This window comes from Drosophila ananassae, chromosome 2L (genome assembly GCF_017639315.1).
Source record: "Drosophila ananassae strain 14024-0371.13 chromosome 2L, ASM1763931v2, whole genome shotgun sequence".
NCBI classification, from domain to species: Eukaryota; Metazoa; Arthropoda; class Insecta; order Diptera; family Drosophilidae; genus Drosophila; species Drosophila ananassae.
Genome location: NC_057927.1, coordinates 11,656,808 through 11,680,212, shown reverse-complemented (window position 1 = coordinate 11,680,212; position 23,405 = coordinate 11,656,808). Strand labels below are relative to the sequence as shown.

Here is a 23,405-nt window from a genome sequence, read left to right as displayed (position 1 = left end):
CGGCCAGATAGGGGTAATTTATTTTGCCCCACAGCCAGGATAAATATTTCCCTCGAACGTCGACAGTTTCGAGGTGTTGACAGTGCCAATTTGCTGGAGGATCATGATGATGGTGGCGATGACGAATATCTGGTTAAACTATTTGCCCCGCTCCCTATCAGTTTCGTATTCGGCTATGTGGGGTTGTGGTGTATCTTTTGGTGTGGTTTGTGTACAATTTAATTTCATGGCGATTTGCCGACGACTCTGCCGCCTGTCGCAGATATGTCAGATGGCTGAACTGTTGCCCAGGCTGGCCCCCCGGGTGACTGGGTGCTCGGTTGTCCGGGTGGAGGCCCCCAGTACCCCGTTTGCCGTTGCGGTTGCCAGCCGTTCATCATTCCCATTCCCAGCCGGATTCACATCCACATCCTCCATAACGTTGTCATTCTGTCACAGAGCAGTTCGCAAATTGCACGGAGAAATTTGCCCGGGTAAGTGGTGGGACACATGGAGGAGGACCCGCTTAAGTTGAGCAAGCTCCCGCTCCCTGGGAATCGGGATGGTGCTTCGTTGCCATTAAACATGTCACCAATGCTTCCCTTTTGTGGTTTTTGTGCTGTGTGTGAACCCGATATTTATGTTTTACGTTCCGAGCCCCAGCTCCGAGCTCCGAGCTCCGAGCTCAGCTCGTTCGCATTTTGCATGAGTGCCTGCTCGGTGGTTTAAGCAAAAGTTTTGGGTGTGGTGGCCTGTGCATTTTGAGTGATTACGTCGATATCATTGATGTTGATTTATGATGATGGCTACGGCGATGATGGTGGCCGGGAAATCGTAAAAATGTGACGAAATTAAAACAGCGAGGAGAGCAGGTGAAAATGTATTTACCACAACCAGTGTGGCAATCACACATGAAACACTGAAATATTAAACAACCCATCACCGGATGTTGGCATCCCGATTATTACTTTTAAGGACATAACATACAAGCAGTAGTCTTATAAAGGCCCAAAATATACCGCCACCATATTAAAAGAAAGAGATCTCATACCCGGCACTTCGCTGTGCGCAATCTGAGGTAGTTCGGTGGTTGAGACTGGCGACTTGCCAGTCGTCTTGTGGATCGGTCTTCTGCTATGCACACTTGGCACATACACTAGGGGAAAAGTAATTTCATAAAAATGCGAGAATTACAAGCTGGCAGAAGCGCGCAGTGCAGATGGCCACTTAATAGGCCGCAACCGCAACAGAAAAGCGTTGCGTGAAACGCCGCCACAAAACGCATCAGTGGAAGTGGACAGGCGAATCAAATCCCATTACGAAATCCCCTCGTAAAATACCCAAACAACAGCAACATGGCTACTTACGATCTTCGACACACATCAGGCCGTCGGACATCAGTTTGAGGCCCGTGGGGCAGGCGCAGGATATGCGAGGACTGCGCTCGTTGATCCGGGGGGCTGGCAGGCAGAGGTGGGAGCAGTGGCCGTTGACCGACTGGCAGTGGTTGACGCCATCGGGTTGGCGGTATGGATGGTATACATGCACTACCATGGGATGTTCGAGCTGCATTGTAAACAATGTTGTTTATGAAAGAAAGCTTGTATTAGCAACAAGAATACATGGAGCACATGGCGTATGAGTAACCTACCATATGCGTGGCAGTGACTGCTTGCACGTCCTGTCCAGTGAACTTGTTGGCCTTGAAGACGGCCTGCTTGTCCCAGTCGGTCCAGTAGACGTGGTCCTCGAATGTGGTGATGGAGAAGGGGTGGCGCAGGTATTCGCTGGAGTAGAGCACCTGGCGACGCTGGGAGCCATCGAAGTTGGCCGATGAGATGATGTTCAGCTTGCCGTCCACCCAGTAGATGCGCTTCAGCACCAGATCCAGGGTGATGCCATTCGGCCACTTGACGTCGTAGGTGATGATGGCGGTGCGGTGGGAGCCGTCCATGCCGGCTCGCTCGATGCGAGGGGAGGCGCCCCAGTCGGACCAGTACATCCAGCCATCGATGGGGTCCAAGGCGATGGAGCGCGGAATGTCTACGGAATCCTCGACGAGCACTTTGCCCATGCTGCCCTCGAAGTTGGTCAGCTCAATGGTGCACTTGTGGGTGTCCGTGTAGTAGACGTGGTTGTAGATCCAGTCCACGGCCAGTCCGTCGGAAGTCACCGAGCTATGCTTCACCACCAACGTCTTCTCGTTGCCCTCGTCAATGGGGGACTTGTAGATGCTCTTTGTGGTCACGTCGCTCCAGAAGATCATGCCCGTGCGGAAGACAAAGTCCAGAGCGGTGGATGACTTGGTGCTGTTCACAATCGAAGTCATTTCTGGGCGGTCGAGGGCTATTTTCCGGATGTCGTGCCGCCGGGTCAAGAGCAGAGATGCATGCCCCTCACTGGCCTTGCAGCGTGTGTGATTGTGCATGACCCTCATGTAGCCCTCCTGGCATTCGCACTTGAAGGATCCAACCTGGTTGATGCACTGCTGGGAGCAGACGCCGGGGGTCTCACATTCGTCGATGTCCACACAGCTGCGGTTGTCCGGGGCCAGCTTGTAGCCCGCATGGCATTCGCAGCGGTAACCCACGGCTAGGTTGACACAGGTGTGCATGCAACCACCGTTTGCGGTGGCGCATTCATTAACTGAACACTTTCCGGCGGGCTCGTCCTCGCCATTGGGACAGTCCTTCCGCCTGTCACAGACCTTAGCCAGCGGGATGCACTGGCCGCCGCCGCAGTCAAACTCGCTGGTGGTGTTACAGGGCTTTATTGGAGCAGTGATGTTGCAGTTGACCTCGTCGGTGCCATCCGCACAGTCTCCTTGCCCGTTACAGATCAGGTTCCCGGCGATGCAGCTGCGATCCCGGCATTGGAACTGATCTGGCCGGCAGGTCACCGTCGGACAATTCTCCGAAGACTCGTCCTCGCCATCGGGGCAGTCCTTTTCGCCGTCACATACCCACGTCCTATGCAGGCAAGTGGTGCGATCATTGCATTGAAACTCGTTGTTCTGACAGAAGTGCAAGTCGCCACCCGCTTTGGCGCTGCAGTTTTGCTAAGGAAAACAGAGAAACGGGATTTAAGGATTAGAATTTCTCAACTTAATGGAATTTTGGTTTAAATTCATGAGCGTCATATAAAAAATGAATCTCGGCGAGCGGCGAGGATAAAGGAAGTTAACTTTACTGTGGAAACAACGCTTTGCTTTTCTTGTTAAGTGCCAGCCAAATATTCTGGCAGCTAAGCCCGGTTTACAAACACACATATTGCACCACCAGGCATATCCTTGTGTGCCCTGTGTGCGAATATGGCTGGTCCTTTTGGCCCTTTTTTTTTTAATTTTTTGTGTTGCACACTTTTATGAGCTGCTAGAAAGATTTTCCACATTTTATACTCTTTCGAAAACGACAATTTTCTCAAACTTGACGGGAAACATATTTCAGATTTCTAAAATTAATAATTTCCAAAATATACGGCTTTAAATGGCATTTTGATAACAAAAGTTTTAGGAATTGCTTAGATAGTTGAAACTTTAAACTTCATTTAAAGCAATACAAGGTACTCGAAACATATTTTTCAGGCACAAAGTGCATAAAATATGCGGCTTGTTGGAATAGTTTCGTCCTTTGTTTTTATTGCTTTTCGGTGGCATGCAATTTTGGGCACCACCCCACCACCACGCCCCACTGACAACAAAAGCCATGCGTCATACATATAAATGTTTATGGGGAAACAGTTGCCGACATGGTCCTCGTCGTCGTTGCCAGTTTTGAATAATGCTCGCGTCCTGCATAATTTATGCTTCCGAGCTCGCCCCATACAACTACATATTTATATGCGAGGGTTGTTAAACAAGTTGCGGGAAATGTGTGTGGTGTGCTAATGTGCTCATGTCAATTTTCATTGCAAGGTGAAGAAGCGACAAGGTCTTGGGACTCACCTTCTCATCGGCGCCATCAATGCAGTCGTCGTCCCCGTCGCAGACCCATTCCTGACTGATGCACCCTCCTGTGGGGCAGGTGAAGGCTCCTGGCGGGCACTTGTTCACCGCGCCGCAGTTCCTCTCGTCGCTTCCATCGCCGCAGTCGTCGTCCCTGTCGCATTTGAAGCGGTTCTGGACGCAGTGGCCGTTTCCGCAGGTGAACTCGTCCGAGCGGCAAGTCTTATCTGCACAAATCCAGAAGAATGATTAGCCAGAGACCTCAAATACGTATCTGAGCGTGCTGAGTGGTGGGTGCATGGGTATGAGGAGTATGAGGAACGGAACTAACTACAGTTACTGCCAGGAGTAGGATGTACTCTGGAGAAGGATGTGTGTGTGCTTTGCAAAACCAACACCATTACAGAAATTGCCAACAAACAAAACATGGGAAAAGTATAAGCAGGGAAGCAAAAGGCGGGTGAAAGTGACAACAACAACAACAACAACAATAAGAACACAGCTAAAAGGAAGCAAAATAAACTTTCTCCCGTTTGCTAGTGCATGTTTGTGTGTGTTAGCAAATATTTGTGCTTTATAACGTACAATCTTTAAGCAGGGCATTACACAATTTCCTGGGAAATGTGTGCTTGGCACTCTCAAGTGCAGCTGGGACATAAAGTATAGGATAGCGTGTTATAGATATAGCAACCGACACCAAGTAGAGGGTAAAAGCGGGGTATATGCAACAGAAGATAGCCAACACCAACAAACAAAGCAGATAGGGGCTTACTGCACTGGGCCTCGTCGCTTCCGTCCCGACAGTCGCTGTGCTGATCGCACATCCAGGCCAGCGGGATGCACTCGCCCGACTTGCAGGTGAACTGCTCGGGCGTACAGGTCGTACTACCTAAAATAGACAAGATGGATATGTTTCGGGTTAGGTTCTGAAAAACTAAAGAAGAGTACTGAAGCAGAATCCTTATCTGCGGCCCCCCAAATAGTCCACTAACGGCCTGGATAATGGCCGCCGCGATGGTTGCTCCCTTAAAGGAGCCAGCCGGGTGCTGTCTTTTGTCCTGTAATTAAGTTTATAAGCAGCTGCCAAGGAGGCGGGGCGGAGCAGTAACTACTCTGCCAGTAATAAACATAGTTGTCATGCCGACACACCCATAGACGTGTATGGGTCTGTGTGTGTAGCGCCATTCGGGACTAAACAGTTGGCATTTTATCTAGGCAGTAATTAAGACATTATCAGCCAACACTCCATAAAGTTAAAACGCACACATGCGTATGCATTAAAGCAATTATCGCACACACCCCAGCCTCCACACAGTCAGTGTTTGTGTGTGAGGCTTCCTGAAAGTTTCATTGAAGTTATCCTGCCAGAGAAGCGGACATTAAACAAAGCTGACAACACTCCCAAACAGACACACACACATACACCCATTCGCATAAAAACGCTTGTGTTTAACCCTTAATGCGTATTAGTATGCCAGTTCTTTCGGGTTTCCCTTTCGTGCTTTCTTTCTCCGCTTTCTTTTTGCCTTTCATTGCCTACCCCCCGCCACCGTCGCGACGGGTGACTGTGTTCCTGTGAAATGGAGGTCCTTTGTTTAGACGTGTGGACGTGTGCGTGTGTGGAGACGACGCCTGATTCTACTTGATATTATTACGTATACGTATAGCACATCCCGTCGCTTCGCTTCCGTCCGTCGGTGTGCCCTTTGTTCCGTCCGCTCCGTCTGTGTTTGTGTGCGTGTAAGCAATAAAATCTTACGGCCAAGCCGCACATATTTGAATATGCTTTTTGGCGTTTTGTCTACCTTTTCCGCTTCTCCGCGTAGCAATAGAGGCAGGCTCGCCCTCCCCCAACTCGTCCTGCAGCGTGTCCTTCTATTTGTTTACCGTTTACACGTGCATGCCGCTACGGAAATTTCTGACATCGTTGCAAATAAATTAATTTATTATTATTTTCCTCTTGGCATTCGCAAATTTTCGGCGGTTGCTTAGCATGTACAACGCGTCGTATGCGTGATATGCCTTTAATAGGAATATACGGCGACCAGCTTACACAGTTTATTTCAGGCTCGCTTTTGTTGAATTCCTCCTGAAAGACGCACTAAAGGATGCTGAAAATTCAGTTTAAGGAAATCTTATTTTCTGAATTATATTCATATCTTATTTAAATTTATTTTCGCTTTTCACAATCAGTGCTGGAGTGTGCTTTTTCGATTATTCTTCTCCAATCTTGCGTCCGATTTCATTTTCAATTATCCAATATCATTTTGTCCGTCATAATTTATGGCTTCATTAAATTTTCGGAGGTAGGGTGAGGGTTTATTAAATAGGGGGAGTTAGGGTTGGTGGGGGTGGGGGATGGGATTGAATGAGATTGGATTAGTAGGGAGGTTGGGTAGGGGAGTGGGAGGTGAGGAATGGGGGTATGGAGGTGGGGGGGAAGAAATGGGGAATTGAGAAGGAGGATGGGAATGAATGAATAATAAATGAAATGATGAGGATAGGGGGGGGTGAATAGATGTTGATTGGGGAGGGGGGGGGGAGAATATGGATTATAGGTGTGGAAGGGTGAGAAGGAATGAGAGGGAGGGAATGATGTGGGAGTAGGGGGGGATGGGGGTGATTGTATGGGGAGGGGTTAGTTAGGAATTGATGTGTGTAGATTGGGGTGGGGTTGGGGTGGGTTTTGGAGGGGGTTTAATGGTATGTTATGGGAAGAGTTGTGGGATTAGTGGGAAAAAGGGGAGAGGGAAAAAAGTTAGAGAAGAGGGGTTTGATTGGTTGAGGTTGGAGGGGGGGGGGGATGGGAGGGGGGGGGTGGGATATGAGTAAAAGGGAGAGTGGGAAGTATAGTTGGATTAGGAGAAAAATGTTGGGGTTTATTTGGGTGGTTGTGGAAGTGGGGTGGGGTTTGGGTTGGTTTGTTAGTGAGGGTATGGGTAGTTTTGGGATTGAAGGAGGTTGAAGAGTGGGGGGATTAGGGGAATGTATTTGAATTAGGGTTTGGTGTAAATAGTGGGGTTGGGATTATTGGAGGGTGGTATTGGGGTTTGAGTTATTAAGATGTTTTGTGAAAGATATATAGTATGTGTGGAGGGTGAAGGGTTGGAGGGGTGGAAAGATAGGTGAAGGGGGGAAGGGTTGTGTTTAATATGTAATTGTGGGAGAGGAGGGAATGGGGTGGTAAGAGGGGTGGGGATGATTGGTGTTAGATTTATTTGAGATGATAGGGGGATTGAGTAGAAGAGTTTGGAAGGTTTATGTTTTTAATGTGGGGGGGAAGAAAATATTTTTAAGCACTCAAGAATAAATGGGGATGATGAACAATGCAAAAGAATCAAGTGATGAAGGGTGTAGTGGGGGTATTTGGGGGTATGATGTATTTGTTGAAATGAAATTAATGGTAGCGGGGTCGCCAACAAGTATAGTAAGTGTGGCAAAAAACGCCACGAATAAAGTGAAAAGCGGAAACTACATCAAGTCGGAGCCGCGAAATAAAAGCATCCAGCCTAATGCATAAATACAAATTAGTTCCGCCGATGGTCACGTCGCGATACTGTCCGCAAGGAGTGACATTAATTTATGGCCTGGTCATTCCCCTCCGAGCCAAGTCGTAAAGTCCGGGCGATTCTCTACGGTCCAGATTACTTTCGGGGGGCATGCATTTAAATTTCGATTAAGTGACTCTGCTCTTCCGGAGTCGAGACGAAGGTTGTAGTTATGGGGCGCAGTCGTACAGTTAGTATGTAAATGTTGTATGGGAGGAGGTTATTTCGTAATTTAAGCTTACTGGCACAGTTCTCTTCGTCGGACTTGTCGCGGCAGTCGTCGTCACCGTCGCAAAGGAAGCTCATGTGCACACATTGTTCCCCGTTCTTGCACATTACCATATTACTGTTGCATTGCAAACCTAAACCCATCCGCGAGATTGATTAGTTTAAGCCTCTCCAATAAAAATATTTATCATTATATTAAAAGTAGGTGATTAAAACTTACCACAACGAGAGCGACTTTCGTCGCTTGCATCGGCGCAGTCGGCCTCCCGATCGCAGACATATCCCAGGGGGATGCACATGCCGTTGCCGCAGCGGAATTGGTCCGAGCGGCAAGTCGATTCTGCAAACGAAAAGCAAACGTTAGGAATCAATTTTACATAACTGCCTCGCATAATGGCTTCGATAGAATATTCCCATAAAAATGTATATGCACTCTGCTCGAATGTCTGCTCAGCATGGCTTTCAATTTTTAATGCTCGAATGGTTAAGTGTGTCAAAAATTAAATGTGATTTTTATGTGATTCCTGTGGCTTCCGCCCGAGCTTTCGCCATACTTCCCGTCCATCGATTCGCCTTCGATACTCCCTTTTGTTTTATGCTTTAGTGGAAATAGTGTTTAAGCCATTTTATGGTCACTTTGTTTTATGGCTTTTCTCTTTATGGTTTAATATGCAACAGAAACTATCTTTAAAAGGCCAACAAATATTCCGGCTATTTCGGCTTGTGCTGACAGGCAAAATAAAATGTATTTGATTGAGTGATGGAAATGCAATTAAAAGAAACAGGAAATGACTGTTAAAGTCGGGTGTGATTGACAGCAGAAGCTTCTGTAAGCTACTGTTTTGGAAAATCCTTTTATAAATCATTCATAAATCTTTTAAATTTGTAAAGTTAGGTGCTGTAAGCTTTAAGCGAGCAATTTAGCTCTGAATACAGGCGCATTCCCTTGAAGGACATCTGCATTTCGTTTGGCATGACTTTAAGGGGCTTCGGGGTCTTTCCCGCGGGAAAAGTTTCCCTCGCCACCAGACCGGGAGTCGTTTGCCATAAACTTAAGCGCAACTTTTGTGGCAGTTCGCCTCGTACCCCTGGCACCTCCAACTCCGGGGCCAGCTGTAACCCCCGGATAGCGCCAAAATCGTGGCCGCATCCAAAGCCAATCCCACGGGATTCAGACTCAGAGCCGCCGCAGTGCGAAAAATGCGCATCACGTCCTGCGTTCTGTGTTTTGGGACCAGGGGAAGCCCAGCAAATGGAAGCCTGAATGGCGAAAACGTTCCACAACGTATTTACCTAGACAGCGGCATTTAGCGCCCAAAAAGCACATTAAAATGTTCTGTATCTGGGGACTAGTCTGCTGCAAGTTGTTCTTTTTGGTTTGCTTTAGGATTTACGCTTAATGAGCGGGAATCGGCGGAAGTCCAGAAAAGAAAGTGAGTGAACTCTGGAGCCTTACGCTTTAATAACTAAATATTATTGACCTGAAACCTGACCTGAAATTAAAATCATAAATTAATTTTTTCACACATATACATGATTTAATAAATGTCGCTTAACGTGTGAGTATGTTTTATGTCTCTTTTTGAAAATACTTCGTTTTTGTTCTTGTGGCTAAGAGCATTTTTCGCAGCTGCTTGCCGCCTGCTGCTTGCCACTTGCCACACAGACGCAAACTTCATTATTTACAGTCTGCCGCGTCGCGACAACATGGAGCTGAAGGTGTGGATTCTGTGGCAGGGTGAGTGGGCGGTGGGAGACAGACTCTTAATTCCCTTTAGCCCAGGTGGGCGGGATGTGTGGCGGGCGGGGACCCTCAGTGCAGATTATGCAATTCATTTAAAGTGCTTTGGCTGCCGAGGGGTGAAAATCTCTCTCGACGCCACGGAACACCTTTTTCCCGGCAAGTAATGAATGGGACACCTGGCGCCCAAAGGACATGCGAGGGATAGAATCTGCATATATTGTACATTTAAGAAAGTTTTAGTGCACTGCCTTGATTTGAGGGCTATCACACAAATTGATGCCACTATTTCCAAACTGGCGGCAACAAAAGTGACAAAGTCAGTGGGCTCAAGCCAAAGCAAATACATCGAAAACTTTCCGTCCAGACCCATTGAACTAACCTCAACAAAGTTGGCTAACAATGCAGCTCTTCCCCTTCGAACTGACTTGCCCGGAAAACTCCCCGAGCTCATTTACAGGCCGAGGGCTTAGTGATAGAAAAAGTTGCCCTGTACTTGTACTTGGGAAGTGTCCAAGGGGAAAAGAGGAAAAGTTTTGCGGTCATTCATCGATTTGGCGCATTAAAACTTTTCTGATATTTGCCGTTTTCCAATCTTCGCTTTTCTTACTTTGAAATATTTGATCCTGTGAAGAATTAAAGCACAATTAAAAAGGACACACCAGAACACATGCTTACTAGTGGCACTAAACTATCTATATTTAAGTTTCAGGCACTATAAAATACATATGTAATTCTATTAATAATTCAATTTTTAAACTGAAAAGCTCTGGGTGCGAAAAACAAGACAAGATGAAATATTGGATTTCAGTTTTTTGTTATTATTTGAGGGGTTCGGGCGAAAGATATCCTAATGAAGTTTGTCTGTCTGGCAGAGCATAAATTGAATTGTCCGATTCATTTAAACGGCGGAAAAAAGAAAAACATAAAAAATGGAGCTTGGAGAATGCGAAAGTGAATTTCATTCTACGGTCTGGTCTGGTCCAGTCCAGACCTCACTCCACCTGTCCCTCAGCGGGACCCTCATTCCTTCCAAGTCTCTTCCTGTCTCGTCTCAATAAATAAATGAAAAATTTGTGCCGCAGCTAAGGGGATTTTCCTTTTTCACGGTTTACAATTGTTTTTCTTTTCTGCTCCTTCCCTTTTTTATTTTTATTTTTATTTATTTTGTTTTTTTTTTGTGTTGTTTAGAGAAGTATCTGCTTCCGTACACAGCGGGTTGTATCATAAAAGGCTCGCCGCTTGTTGTTTATGGCACCTTTTTCCACTTTATTGAAGTTGTACTCTGCCTCAAGTATTTCAATAAAAAAAAGAGCAAGGAAATGGGGCGACCAAGGGTTTGCTTTTTGTTTTGGGCCGGGCTCAGAGGACAATGCCATGCATCATAAATCATTCGGAAAGGCGGCCAGAGCAGAGATTGAGAGCCACTCTAATGAGGCAAAGTTTCGTGTAACTTGTTTCCATATGGCAACTGTTGCTGATTGAAGCAATGCAACAAATGGCCGCGAAAGTCGATTTAAATTACACTTCAAGTGCTTGGCAATTTATATGTTAACTAAGTTCGGTTAAGGGAAGCAAACAAAATGGTTTATGGGACGGGGGCTAGGCCGTGAAATATTTGAAAAGTAATTCCCGCTTCTGTGAATTCCGGCCGAACTAAGGATCAAGCAATTTCGATGGATTGCTGCGCTTAAAAATGTGCGGCATACATAATTTATGGCATTCGAGGAAGGACAAGGACAAGGATCGGGAACGGTAAAGGCAACGGTAGGCCAAGGATGTGTGACTGAAGCTATCTAGGGTCTGCAGTCAGAGCGCAAAATCCAGAAAATACTTGTGTACGCTATAAGTATATATAGGCTGGTAAGCCTCCTTGTGAGATGCTTTTCTTTTTTAGAGTTTTCACATTCTTCGTGAGGGGGCGGCAGGCTTATCAGCTGTCTGATTTTTCCAAATGCGTTGCATGAATATTTATGCGCTCGATATCGGGCACCAGCACACACATGACCATTATATATATTTGGCAGGGAGTGTATAGTATGTGAATATTTTATGTGTTAGAGTCTGCGCTATGTGCTGTAAAAGCTGCTTAAAACTCTGACAACGTCTCAGTGTCCTTTGTCTCCTGGCTGGCGCTTACGCGGCGAGTGGGCAACTTAAAGCCGCCTGATGGCTACACACATTTATTTACTCGAACCGTATACATCCTTGCCGCCTCGGATCGGATCTGTTGTTAATGGCCCTACTCAGCTTAGTTGCCTATAAGTTATTTATTTATTTACTGACTCCATCGCATCCACCCGCCAATATACATTCATTTTTGTCATCTCAGTGGCTTGGGTTAACATTGGGTTTCGCCCATCCGCTGTGGGGAATGGCCGCGACTCGGCGAGGAAGATAAAACCCTCGTGGCAAATCTATAGGACTACAATAACACTAAATTGAACTTCACTTGAAGCGGCATAATCGGCATCCGCCTTTTTTATCTGCTAATTCCGAGGTTATTTGAGACATTCCTTAGAAAAAAAGACTACAAAATATTTTAATTGATAACAAAGAAAGAGGATTTTTCTGAGCGTTATGGTGCTTAAAAATTATTAACTTATCAAGTCTTTATGAACTGAAATTTCCTTAGAATTTAAAATAAAAAGTCCGCAAAAAATGGATATTTGATAAAAATTATATTTGAGGAACTAGAAATTGCTAGAAATTGATCCGGTTTTAGGGGGTTTAAACTAAACTTACTAAGCCAATAACTAGATCTGAGCGGCTTACTTTGCGCGTTTTATTTTTAATCTGATTTCGGGAATTATCTTTCCACAACCAAATCCAATTTCCCCCCAGCCTTACCAAATGATGTGATGGTGTGAGCCTGTCGTGGCAGTAATCCTGCGAGGAGCAGCAGAACGGAGCATCCCAGGAAGCTCGGTATTGGTCCCATGTTAGCTTTCCGTGGGCGAAGGCTCTATGCCAAAGTGATAATGTTCTAGCCTAAGTGCTCGACTGAATTATTAAAATAAATTGCTCTTTATCCAGGTTTGTTGTCGCGTGAATGTTTGTGCTGGGCTCTCTGTTGCGAATATGTAATCATAATTATTTTAAATGGCAGTCAAGTGGTTGGCCAGCAAAATGGCGGCAGCAGTACTCCGAAGCTCAAAAGTAGGCAACAGTTTTTCGTCATGAGCGAAATAATAACGAATGGCTTTAAAAATCGCATTTGCGATTGAGAACTGGGGGAAACTTTTGAAAGAATGGGATTTTAACGCAAGTCACATTAGATTTATGCGATTTTAAAATGTATTTGGCTCGAAGATACATTTCCTATTACCATAAATTCATTGAAATGGAACAACTTAAACGAAAGCATGTTTTCATAGGCATAAATAGTGTATTATTTTTAATTTATTGCTTTCATTGGGTGAAGTGTGCACGGAAATATTTCTTTGTTTTAATATTTTTGTCGTTTAATGCTTTAATTAAGCCATTTTTTCGTGTCGGCCTGTCGGGTTTATAGTCATAATTATTTATGCGCTTGCTTTTTCTGAACTTTGCATAATCCTCTCATTGGGAATTATTTTTCAATGTCCTTGCGGGCGGGGGATGAGCAGAAGTTAAGCCGTGTTGAGTGTTTACATTTAATTGCAATTTTGCACTTTGCCGACAGGAATTATGACGCTGACAAACTTTTACACGCTTGGGGGAATTTTAATGAAAATTAATAAGTACTACATAATAAGAATAATCAACAATCATTGCGGATTAAGTATTCGACACACTTGTGGTCCAAGTGTGAATATTAACTTTGATTTGTTTGGGAATAGCTGGGCGCAATTGAAGCGCTCCTCAAGTGGCTTTGGCTTGCATTCGGTGTCAAGTTCATGTAATCCATTCCAAAACAAAAGCCAAGCGTTTTGCAAATCACAACCGAATTATGCCATCTCGTTAAGAGCATCCCGCCTCTAAGAGAAAGCCCGGAGAGTCAAAAAATGGTAATATTACCAAAAGTGGCGCGCAGAAGCGGGCCAAAAAAATAAAGTTAAACGGAAAGAGGAAAACAGACAGAGCACACGGCGGAAAAGCTTCCGTTTCAAAAGGAAAAGCTGCTGTGGCTTGGACTGTTGCCTTAGGAAGCTGATACCACTTTCGAATTGCCGCCAAGGAGACGCCAGAAAACTGTTTTCAGTTTGTCAGCCAAAACTTGGCCTTGCCATTGATTTTTGTTGCTGGCCAAAAACAGCTGTCGGATTAGGTCCACTACTTTTAGCACCTTTTTCAATGAATTTAAATAAACCTTGATTTATTTAAAAATATTGAATTTATTTTATTTAGTTTCTCACTGCCAGTTCACTTCAAAAACGTTCTTTGTTGCCTTCGCGAGATTTTGAAATTGAAATGAATCCTGAAATTTCCTAAGCGCGCACGTCCTTTGCTTTGCAGAGTTCGGCGTAAACTGAGTGTTTCGCAATTGTACCTCGTTTAATCTGCCAAGATGTGCTGGCATCCATGCTGGAGCTGCTCCCCGAGCCGAAGCTTGCGCTCAAATGATAAGGATTCCACTCACAGCGCACACTCAATGGTCTTCTGTAGAGTGCTTCGATGAGTGAGATTTTGATTCCACTCGCAGTGGAAGACTCCGGTCTATTGAGAATCGCAATTAGATTGTGATTTGTCAAAACAAGCAAAACCCGAAACCTTAGTGACCCTAGACAATTTAAATCGTAGCTAATCTCAAGTGTTATAAGTGGCGTCTAATTAATCGGCGCTGCGACTTATTGTCCACTGATGACCCTCTCTGAAAAATCCCACATAAATTAATCGTCTGAATTCTAGCTAAGTCTGCCTTCTTCTTTGTGGTTGGGTTTTTACTCTATCAGTTGTGGGTCAAGTTTAGAACGGATTTCCTCAGTGGGTGAAACGCAATTGAAACTGTATATATAGAACTATAATTAGGTTCTTGGCGGATAGCTGGGACGCAATATTCAGTTACCTTGGCCTCGAATTATCATTATTTACATCTAACAACAGCAGGCATAGTAGAACGAGGATACTCATATTATTTTATGTAATGAATTAATGGTCCCCAATGGTACTGTTAATTGAAAATTAAGTATTGCGATAGGTTAGTACTAGTACTAGTACTATTTCATATTAGTATAGATTCCTCTCCTCCTTTCAATTAAAAAAGATTATTTTGTTTTGAAATTACTCAACATGAAATAGAGACAAGTCTTAAGTTTCTTGAGTGTTTCAGTCAATGAGTTTAAGCTTCGCGAAACATGTTTCCCAAAATAAACTCCATTCTTAAATTACTAACATGTAAGACTTGTGAGAGCCAAGCATGATGCAATGGATTAGTTGGATTGCACTTGACTTGCCATGCCCCCAAATGAGCCTCAACTTGACTCGACTAGAACTGGGTTGTTGCTAAATTACCAGGCCTGAGCCGACTTAAGACCTTCCATCGGAGCAGATACATATAATTGGGGGTTAGCTGAGGTCTGTGCACTCGCCCGAGCAGCAACCATGCCCAATATTTGCGACTGTCAGTGTTTAGAGCGCAGCTGCCTGAAAGTAGGCAGTGTAACGTTTTCAAAAAGCCGGTCCTAACGTAACCAACGAACCAAATAGCAGACTGGTCTGCTAACCAAACTTAAATTAAATGCAGGGGCTAATAAAAAACGCACACTCGCACACCGAGTGGCCGAGTGTTAAAATTAAATGAAAATAAATTCAGCTACAGAATGGAATGTCAGCAGGATCGGCGGGCAGTGGGGCAGTGAGGATTTCGGGTCCTGCCTACATGACACTAAATAAACAGCCAGTTGTTACTTACTCAACAACGAAGCCAAACAAATAGCAAAAACACCAAACACCGACATCCAAAACCAATACGAAAGCAAACAGCACACGCAGAGGGCGACGGCCGAGGAAAACGAAGTAAATGGTTAGTTCTGTGACATTTCTAAATTGAAAAACTACAAATGACTGACAAAAGATTAGAGCGACGTAGAGCACGTAGTTCGCAGGCAACAGCTGGGCCCTGGCATTGGCCTGGCATTCGCCGTAAATCCCAATCCTGAGCCCAATTCCTGGACAAGCGCTCGACTTTGAACGAGGAGTGTATTCCCTTCTCCTGGCCAGGGCCAAACATAAAAAAATAGAAGGAAAAGGCAACAAAAAAACAGCAGCAGCAGCCAGGAGGAGAAAAATTGGCGTTAGCACAATTCTACTTTAAAAGGCTTCCGAAAATACACAGAAAAAAGCCAACAAACCTGGAAATACATTCTGCGGCTGTTACTGTTGATTTCCTTCAAGTGTGTGAGGCTTTGAGCTGCCGTTCGAGTATATTTGAATAAGACAACAGTTGAAGTGAAGGCCCAATCAAGGCCGGAAGGATAAAAATGGAATTTCAAGAGGAAAGCCATGGAAAGCAAGGCCAGTGCTCTGAACTCACAAATTCGGTTTATTTATTGACTCGAAAACCGAAGAATAAAAGTAAATTCTTAAAATGTAAATAAATGTGTGGAGATGATGTTTGTCTAACAAGAAATAGCTAAAATAATTGTAACGTCCGACAAGTGAAACTCTTTTTAATTAAAGTATTTTAATTAAAGATGCCTTGTAGCTTCTTCGTCTGTAAACTCACCTTTGAACTTGCACTCCTCCAGCCGCTCGTCACTGTGATCCTGGCAATCCGAGTCGCCGTCGCATACGAACCGTATGGGAATACAAACGCCAGGGGAACACTGGAACTGCTTTTCTCCGCACTCCGTCCGCAGGCTTTGAGCTGCAAAATCAAATGCATATTAATTAATTAAGTTGGAATTCTCGGGTTAGCCGCAGACTATAATTAAACATGAACAGGAGACGACCGGACCGGCGGCCTTTCTCCTGGGATGTTGGGTGGGGGGACCTAATAAAATTCATAACTAAAATTTAAGTTGAAAACTTTGGCTCGTTAAGCACACACTGAGAAAGTGAGACCAGAAGAGTGGCGTGGGTGGAAGGGGCGTGGAGGAAGGCGTCTGTTGACAAGCCTCAAAACCCTTTTTAATGAAAGCCGAGTCTTGACAATAAACAAAAACTTGTAAATAATGAAATCCAGCCGAGGGGCCGGGCCTAACACATGTACGTATTAGAGCCCGGTTGTGAGGAGGTGTGGGTGGGTGGGCTGTTGTGGTGGACCGCAAAAGGACCCAAGTGAAAGGATGAAAGTTTTGGGGAAATTAATAAGCAAAGTATTTGATGGCAGGCAGTCAGTGGGAAGGTTCCGCGCCGGATGGCTTCATCAATCGTTTTACGGGCAACTTGACATTTAACACCACTGCTTTAATCTGTCTTTCATTTGCTATGCTTCTCGATTAGCATATGTACATTGTGAGTACTATAGGGTATGCTAAAGCAAACTTATTCTGGTTAATGTGGCGCGATTATGCTTAAAGTGTCTCCATTCAGCATGTGTGTGTGTGTGAGTGGAGTCTATCCGTGCGTCATTTACCGTTTAATTGTGCGCATTTAACACAAATTGACAATTGCTTAGGCACAGTCAGTGTCACGCACCAGCTCGCCCACAAAGCCCCGCGCACGCACACTGGCAAGCTCACCCTAAAGTGGACCTTAAAATGATCTAGTTTCTATTAGGGTCTAATAGGGGTCTTGTACTAAACACTAGGAATGCCTAAGCTATCTCTGAAATCTATACTATACTCTTTTATTGTTCTAATGAAATATTTATAGTCCATAAATTATATTGCAGAAATATCAACTGATCCGATTGAATTATTACCAGCAACAGCTCAGGACTTGACGCCATAGAAGTACAAATTATATATTCTTTTTTTATATTCTTTATATTAAAATTTTTCTTAAACATTGCTGCTTCTGATTACCCCATAGACAGTTCTATTGACGCAACTTGATAATTTATGCCTGGCCTACGTGTCGTATGATTGATTTTAAATTTTCAACCTAAATAAAGACATGAAACATGCATTTACGCTATTAAGTTTTATTTTCTGATAGGTCCACCCTCCAGCCTTGGTATTTAATTACAAAATCAGACGAGTCATGCACTGCCCTCAACACGCACACAGCTATCCAGCCAAAACACACACACACACCCCGACCCAAGAAGCCAGACAGACACGCATTTGATGGGTTCTTCATTATGGTGGTGGAAAATTCATAGCATGCAAGGCGAATTTTCCGGCTAGTCGTTTGAAATTTTTCGTTGATTGTAATTCTGTTTCTTTGCCGCTTTTGCACTTTACATTTTTTCATGCATATGTATTTATTTGCTGAAAAACACACTCGCATGTTTATGAGTCCTGTGCTATATGACGAGAGTCGCATTTGCTACTTTTCATTCCTGAGCTGGATGGAAATTTTTTATTAGTCCCCGTAAATTATTAAAAATGTGCGCAGGTATTTTGAATTTATGAAAAGAGTTTTGTTCGCTCCTGCCTTACATACCTACTGTACTGTACGTACATTCGTTGGCCAAATGGGTGCTTGTGTATGCACTTGTTGGGAGCTCAAATATTGCAATTGCTTTTGTGGACAAATCTGTATGTAAATGGGTAATGCAATTTGCATTTTAAGTGAGTCGTTTAGTCTCTTAATTGAAATAAATATTAAAAGAAAGTGACCCATCCGATCCATTTGGCAATGTTTAGATTAGTCGAGATACGCAGCAAGCAATCCGAAAGGGAATTTATTCATATGCACTTTATTTGCATTTTCAAATAAGTATTCCAAAGTCGGCAATTGGTAAAGATGTACAAATTATTCTCGGCGGAATGTTCGCTAACAGAGGTGATGGATGGGTTAGGCAAGCGTATTTAAGCACCAAACTAAGGCCCACGTGTAAGTCTTTAATAATTTTTATTGATTTCGCCAACCCTTTGTTGACGTTAAACAACTGAGTGAAACAACTAAGTGAAATAGGACAAACAAAGTTGTAACAAAAAGATGGTAATTAACCCTTCCAGAGGGTATTACAATTTACATCTCCGACATAATCAAAGCGACATCTCCGACCTTGAAAGGTATATCACGTCTTGAGTCAATATAAGAATATCTGTCTGTCCCTATGAAAAGTGCTTGGGAGGGCAATATAGCTACCCGCGATGGCTATATCTTGGCCAATTTCTATCCGATTCTTTAGCGGAATACCTTAAACGATTCGTAGATCGATTCTTCACCATTCTGCATCAAAATTTTAGAACGAAATATTTTTTCGATTTTCTGTTAAATTTTCTAGGGGATCCCCTTCGGAAATGATAAAATTGCATAGAGGGACTTTATGGCCCCCCGCGATGGCTATATCTTGGCCAATTTCCACCCGATTCTTAAGCGGAATACTTTAATCGATTTGTATATCGATTCTCCACCATTCTGCATCAAAATCTCAGAACGAAATATTTTTTCGATTTTCTGTTAAATTTTCTGGGGGATCCCCTTCGGAAATGATAAAAATGCATAGAAGGACTTTATGGCCCCCCGCGATGGCTATATCTTGGCCAATTTCCACCCGATTCTTAAGCGGAATACCTTAATCGATTTGTATATCGATTCTCCACCATTCTGCATCAAAATCTCAGAACGAAATATTTTTTCGATTTTCTGTTAAATTTTCTGGGGGATCCCCTTCGGAAATGATAAAAATGCATAGAAGGACTTTATGGCCCCCCGCGATGGCTATATCTTGGCCAAATTCTATCCGATTCTTAAGCGGAATACCTTAATCGATTTGTATATCGATTCTCCACCATTCTGCATCAAAATCTCAGAACGAAATATTTTTTCGATTTTCTGTTAAATTTTCTGGGGGATCCCCTTCGGAAATGATAAAAATGCATAGAAGGACTTTATGGCCCCCCGCGATGGCTATATCTTGGCCAATTTCCATCCGATTTTCGAGCGGAATACCTCAAACGATTTGTAGATTGATTCTTCATCAAATACCCATTCGATAGTTGCAATATATATCTTATATCTTATATGATACTTATAAATACAACTGCAAGGTTATATCACCTTCGACTGAAGATAGTTTTACTTTCTTGAGTTAAAGATGAAATAATACCCGGAAATAATACCCTTTTCTATCGAACTTAAATAAAAAAGTAGACATTGTATACTTCCATATAATTAATGGATGGTTGCATAGAAAACAGTGTTTATTTCCTACAAACTTGTCTCCTGTCTATTATAAACAGCATCGTATACTGCCCATTCCTCGAAAATGGAATGGGAGCAGTTTTTCTATGAAATTGAATTTATTGTTCAGTTATTCGCTTATCGTACTTATCATTTCTCTCCCAGGCACTTCCTCCCAGTGCCCCAATCTAGCTATTTAATACAAATTAAATCAGTAGGGCAATAATTTGCGAGGCGGACCGCACAAACCGCATCAGCAGGCTCGGCTTCCAACGGCAGAAGCCGCCAATTTGATTGACAGAATCACAAATGCCTGACCAGAACAAAAGCAGCAGGCAACCGGCCAATTAAATGCTTAATGCGAAGTTCATTGAACAGTTTTATTTTACTTTATTCCTCTCTCTCGCTCAGAAATCAATCACAATCACAGCATCCTGGCCTATGAGAAGAGCCCCAGCAGCAGCAGCAGCAGCAGCCTACAGAGCCCCCTTTGGCCGGTCAAGAGTATTTCACATGAAAATTTCGCACCATTAATTCAATGACAGCAAAAGACATGGGAAATGGGGGCGTGGCCGGAGCCTGGGGGCAGGGCGGTTAGTCAAGAGGGCGAAATAATAAACAGAAATCAGCGCAAAAGTCAATCAGAGTTCAAATCAATATAAATGCTTTATTAATAGCTCGAAAGGTTGTCGATGTTTGTTCCTTGCCCTCTGATTTGATTACGCGTGCAATCCTATTAATAGTAGTGATTAATCATTGATTGGCTTATGGTCAACTACACGCTAATAACAGTGGACTACCACGTAAGTTAACCAAAACATTTCCAGTTAATTTAGATAAAAAAATTGTCGAACTTTGCACTTATCAGAAGGTGTTGATATTGCAATTTTGATAAGAAATTAAGGTGCTTGTGTAGTTCATATAGAACAACGGGAAGGACGGCTATAGTTGATCGATTATATGATACCTGATACTCCTCTCTTAATTCTTTTCTTTCTATGGAAGTTATAGAGGGCGTGGCAAAACTCGATTGATACAAACTCGATAAGAAGAATTCATTCCCCCTTTATCTATTTGATTTTTGCGACAAAACTTTTTGCAACAAGCGCCTTGAAGACATTGTCGGCGCCAATAATCTATTTGTACTAAGTTGAAAAAAAAGAAGCCCATAAAAACAAACTATTATCTGTGATAAGGACACTGCGATTTCGCCGTTCTTATCAGTTATACGTAATGTTTGCTTACATTTCGAAATAGCTTTGCGGGCTTCTTAGCCAGAATAGACTCCGACTTAGTCATAAATTGCTTTCCGAAAATCGGGCGGCTATTCACATTTCTTATCTGATAAGAAACGAATATAACGTAGTACTTACTACTGGTAAGTGCGTGGCCAGAATTAGCATGAATAGCAAAATCGGATTTCGGCTCAGTCATAAATCGATTTTCGGCGTAAGCGGAAGGTAAATAAATTTTTCTTATCAAAGTGCCACTCAATAAAAATCTTTTCATCAAGGCACGGTAAAAAATCATTTTTAGTTCAGTAGTACTAACTTTTCCAGTGGGTTCTATTTGGAGTCATGCCACCCAAAATTTTATCATATAATTATAATATTTTTGTGCGATTTTTCCGTTGCTTGGAGATAACATTTTGTTGATAAAAGTGAGGGCTTTTGCAATCAAGATAAAGAAATATCAACAAATAATTGTATAATAATGTGAACACGGGTCCGTACAGTTGGGACACGTCGAAGTGAATCGTTAGATATGTTGGCATTAAAACTTCACTATACGAGACACTCTTTTTGCGGCCAACACTTAAGAGTATCTTGGCGATGCTCTTAAATATTTTCAAGAGATGTGATCTCGTCACGAATGTGTTTGCCGCTGACTGGGAAAAAGGTGGCCTGATCGCTAACGTCATACTTTAAGCAACAAACGACTTAAAAACAATAACAATTAGTCACTTGTTCATACAACTGTTTGGCAATGCTGCATGGGCGGTATCAGTCGAATTAAAAGTGACTCAGTGCTAATAATGAATGATGATGCTAAGTACTTAAAAAAATTCTCAGCAACGTCATTAGTTGTTTGTTGCGGTCTAGATGTAGAGAACCCTAAGAAATTACCAATGAATGCATTTTTTAGTCACACGATTTGCTGGCAAGTTGCAAGAACAGCACATCACGCCACCCTATCGCCGCCTACACTGCGTATGCGTAATTTAATTGCAAACCAAAATAGAAAAACCAATTAAAAAAGAGAAATTCTCAGTTATGTGTGGGAACAAGCAGCACATGCCAAGTCGAAGGTTAATGGGTTTTGACCATCACAGCTTGTTGGCAGTACCTATTAGACGTTCATTGAGATACTGGTAACAGAATGCAGTTAACAGTTTCTATTTCATTGTGTTTTGCATAAGTCACTTATGAAATTCGTCACTCGAGCACGAACAATTGCAGTGGTTTGTTAGTATCGCACTTGGTAGGCTTCCTTTAGACGCAAACTCGTTTTCGGATGACAAAAAAAACGTGAACATATTTTCATGTCGTCCCATAATTATACGTAAAGTCAAATGCTTTTGTCATTAAGGCAGTCGGCTCAACTGCAACAGTCGCAACAGCTTCCAGAGACCAACTTTGGGGCAGGGATCCAGAGTGGATCCAGAGCACGTGCAAATTCCGGGCCTAATTAGCCAAGTTAATTATAAAAGTCCGAACCAAGATGGGATGCTGGAGCTCCAGGCTGCAAACTTGTTTAAATTCGATTCTGAAATAAATCAAGACACCGGACCGTTTAAGGTCCTACTTCCGTGGGAGCGATTTGCTGTCGATGTCGGAGACAGTCATTAAAGCTGTCAAGGACGTGCCCAGAACTGGCTGGCGAACGAGAGTTGCCAATTTGAGCTTCCCATCCGCAATTCGTGTCAGATTTTCATTTTACTGGCTCTAAACTTAGTTCGGTGGAAATAATTTTGTCACTGCCTGTCATTGTAAATTGCTTTGACCTATATCCTGGCCTAAATCCGCCCAACAATTTATTTAAAGACGTGGCTCGACCGATTTCCCTTCGATGGCCCTTCGATCCCCCCCATCGAAGGCGACAAAACTGTCAAATAAACACCGAAAATGCATTTGTGACTATTAATGGGTTATTTTAAGGGAAAATAATTGATGCCCTAATGGTGCAACGGCTTAAACACACATGTATGTATGTATATGTTTATGGCTAACCTTTAAACCGTGGCTATAATCATGACCCAGCGGTATTCATTTGGGTAAAATCTTTGACATTAAATATCTGATTTTTTGCCAGCTGAAGGTTTCACTGAAGCTTGTGAATGAGGCTTAAGGTCTATCGATTTGTGGTTCCCCTACTTTATTTAAATTTTTTAGCAAAACGGCTGGCAGCATTTTAATCATTCATCTTCATTAGTGAGGCTAGATTTATGTTCCCAGAAAGAGCCTTTGAAGCAGTATATTTTTGTGGGCTTAAATATCAGAATTTCATGCTAATGTGACACGTGCTGGAGTTACTTTTCAAGCTCCATCTGACCAATGTGCAAACTCCAAGAACCTGACACTTGTTGCTCTTTTTGTTCTCTTTCTTCAAGCATTTCCTCCTCTCTTCGCATGTCTTCTCTGCAATGCTCCAATGCCGGAGACTCCAAGTGGCGCTCCACTCATGGAGTCATGGAGAAGCCGGCCGGTATAAAAAATAAGCATAAAACCGAATAATTACTAAAGGGGAAACAAAGCAAGCAGAGAGGATACATTCTAAAAAATATTCTAGTCATGATTTTAAGAAA

General features: G+C 43.2%; 1 protein-coding gene across 11 annotated transcripts in view; it reads right to left on the bottom strand.

The window, feature by feature from the left end:
- The window catches only part of LOC6501013 (very low-density lipoprotein receptor), a 30,847-nt gene that overhangs the window by 5,156 nt on the left and 2,286 nt on the right, over positions 1 to 23,405 (bottom strand). For 3 of the 11 annotated variants that reach the window (XM_014911373.3, XM_014911379.3, XM_014911375.3), the window contains exons 3-9: positions 16,086 to 16,226; positions 7,919 to 8,038; positions 7,713 to 7,832; positions 3,923 to 4,149; positions 1,631 to 3,037; positions 1,347 to 1,545; positions 1,031 to 1,135 (exon numbers count right to left, since the gene is read on the bottom strand). In XM_014911373.3, coding sequence (XP_014766859.1) covers positions 1,031 to 1,135; positions 1,347 to 1,545; positions 1,631 to 3,037; positions 3,923 to 4,149; positions 7,713 to 7,832; positions 7,919 to 8,038; positions 16,086 to 16,226 — 2,319 coding nt within the window. Of the gene's footprint in view, positions 1 to 1,030; positions 1,136 to 1,346; positions 1,546 to 1,630; positions 3,038 to 3,922; positions 4,150 to 4,694; positions 4,812 to 4,914; positions 4,918 to 7,712; positions 7,833 to 7,918; positions 8,039 to 12,289; positions 12,510 to 13,776; positions 13,914 to 16,085; positions 16,227 to 23,405 lie in introns of those variants that run through there. The other 8 variants (XM_014911369.3, XM_014911372.3, XM_001954339.4 and 5 more) reach the window with 7 other exon arrangements.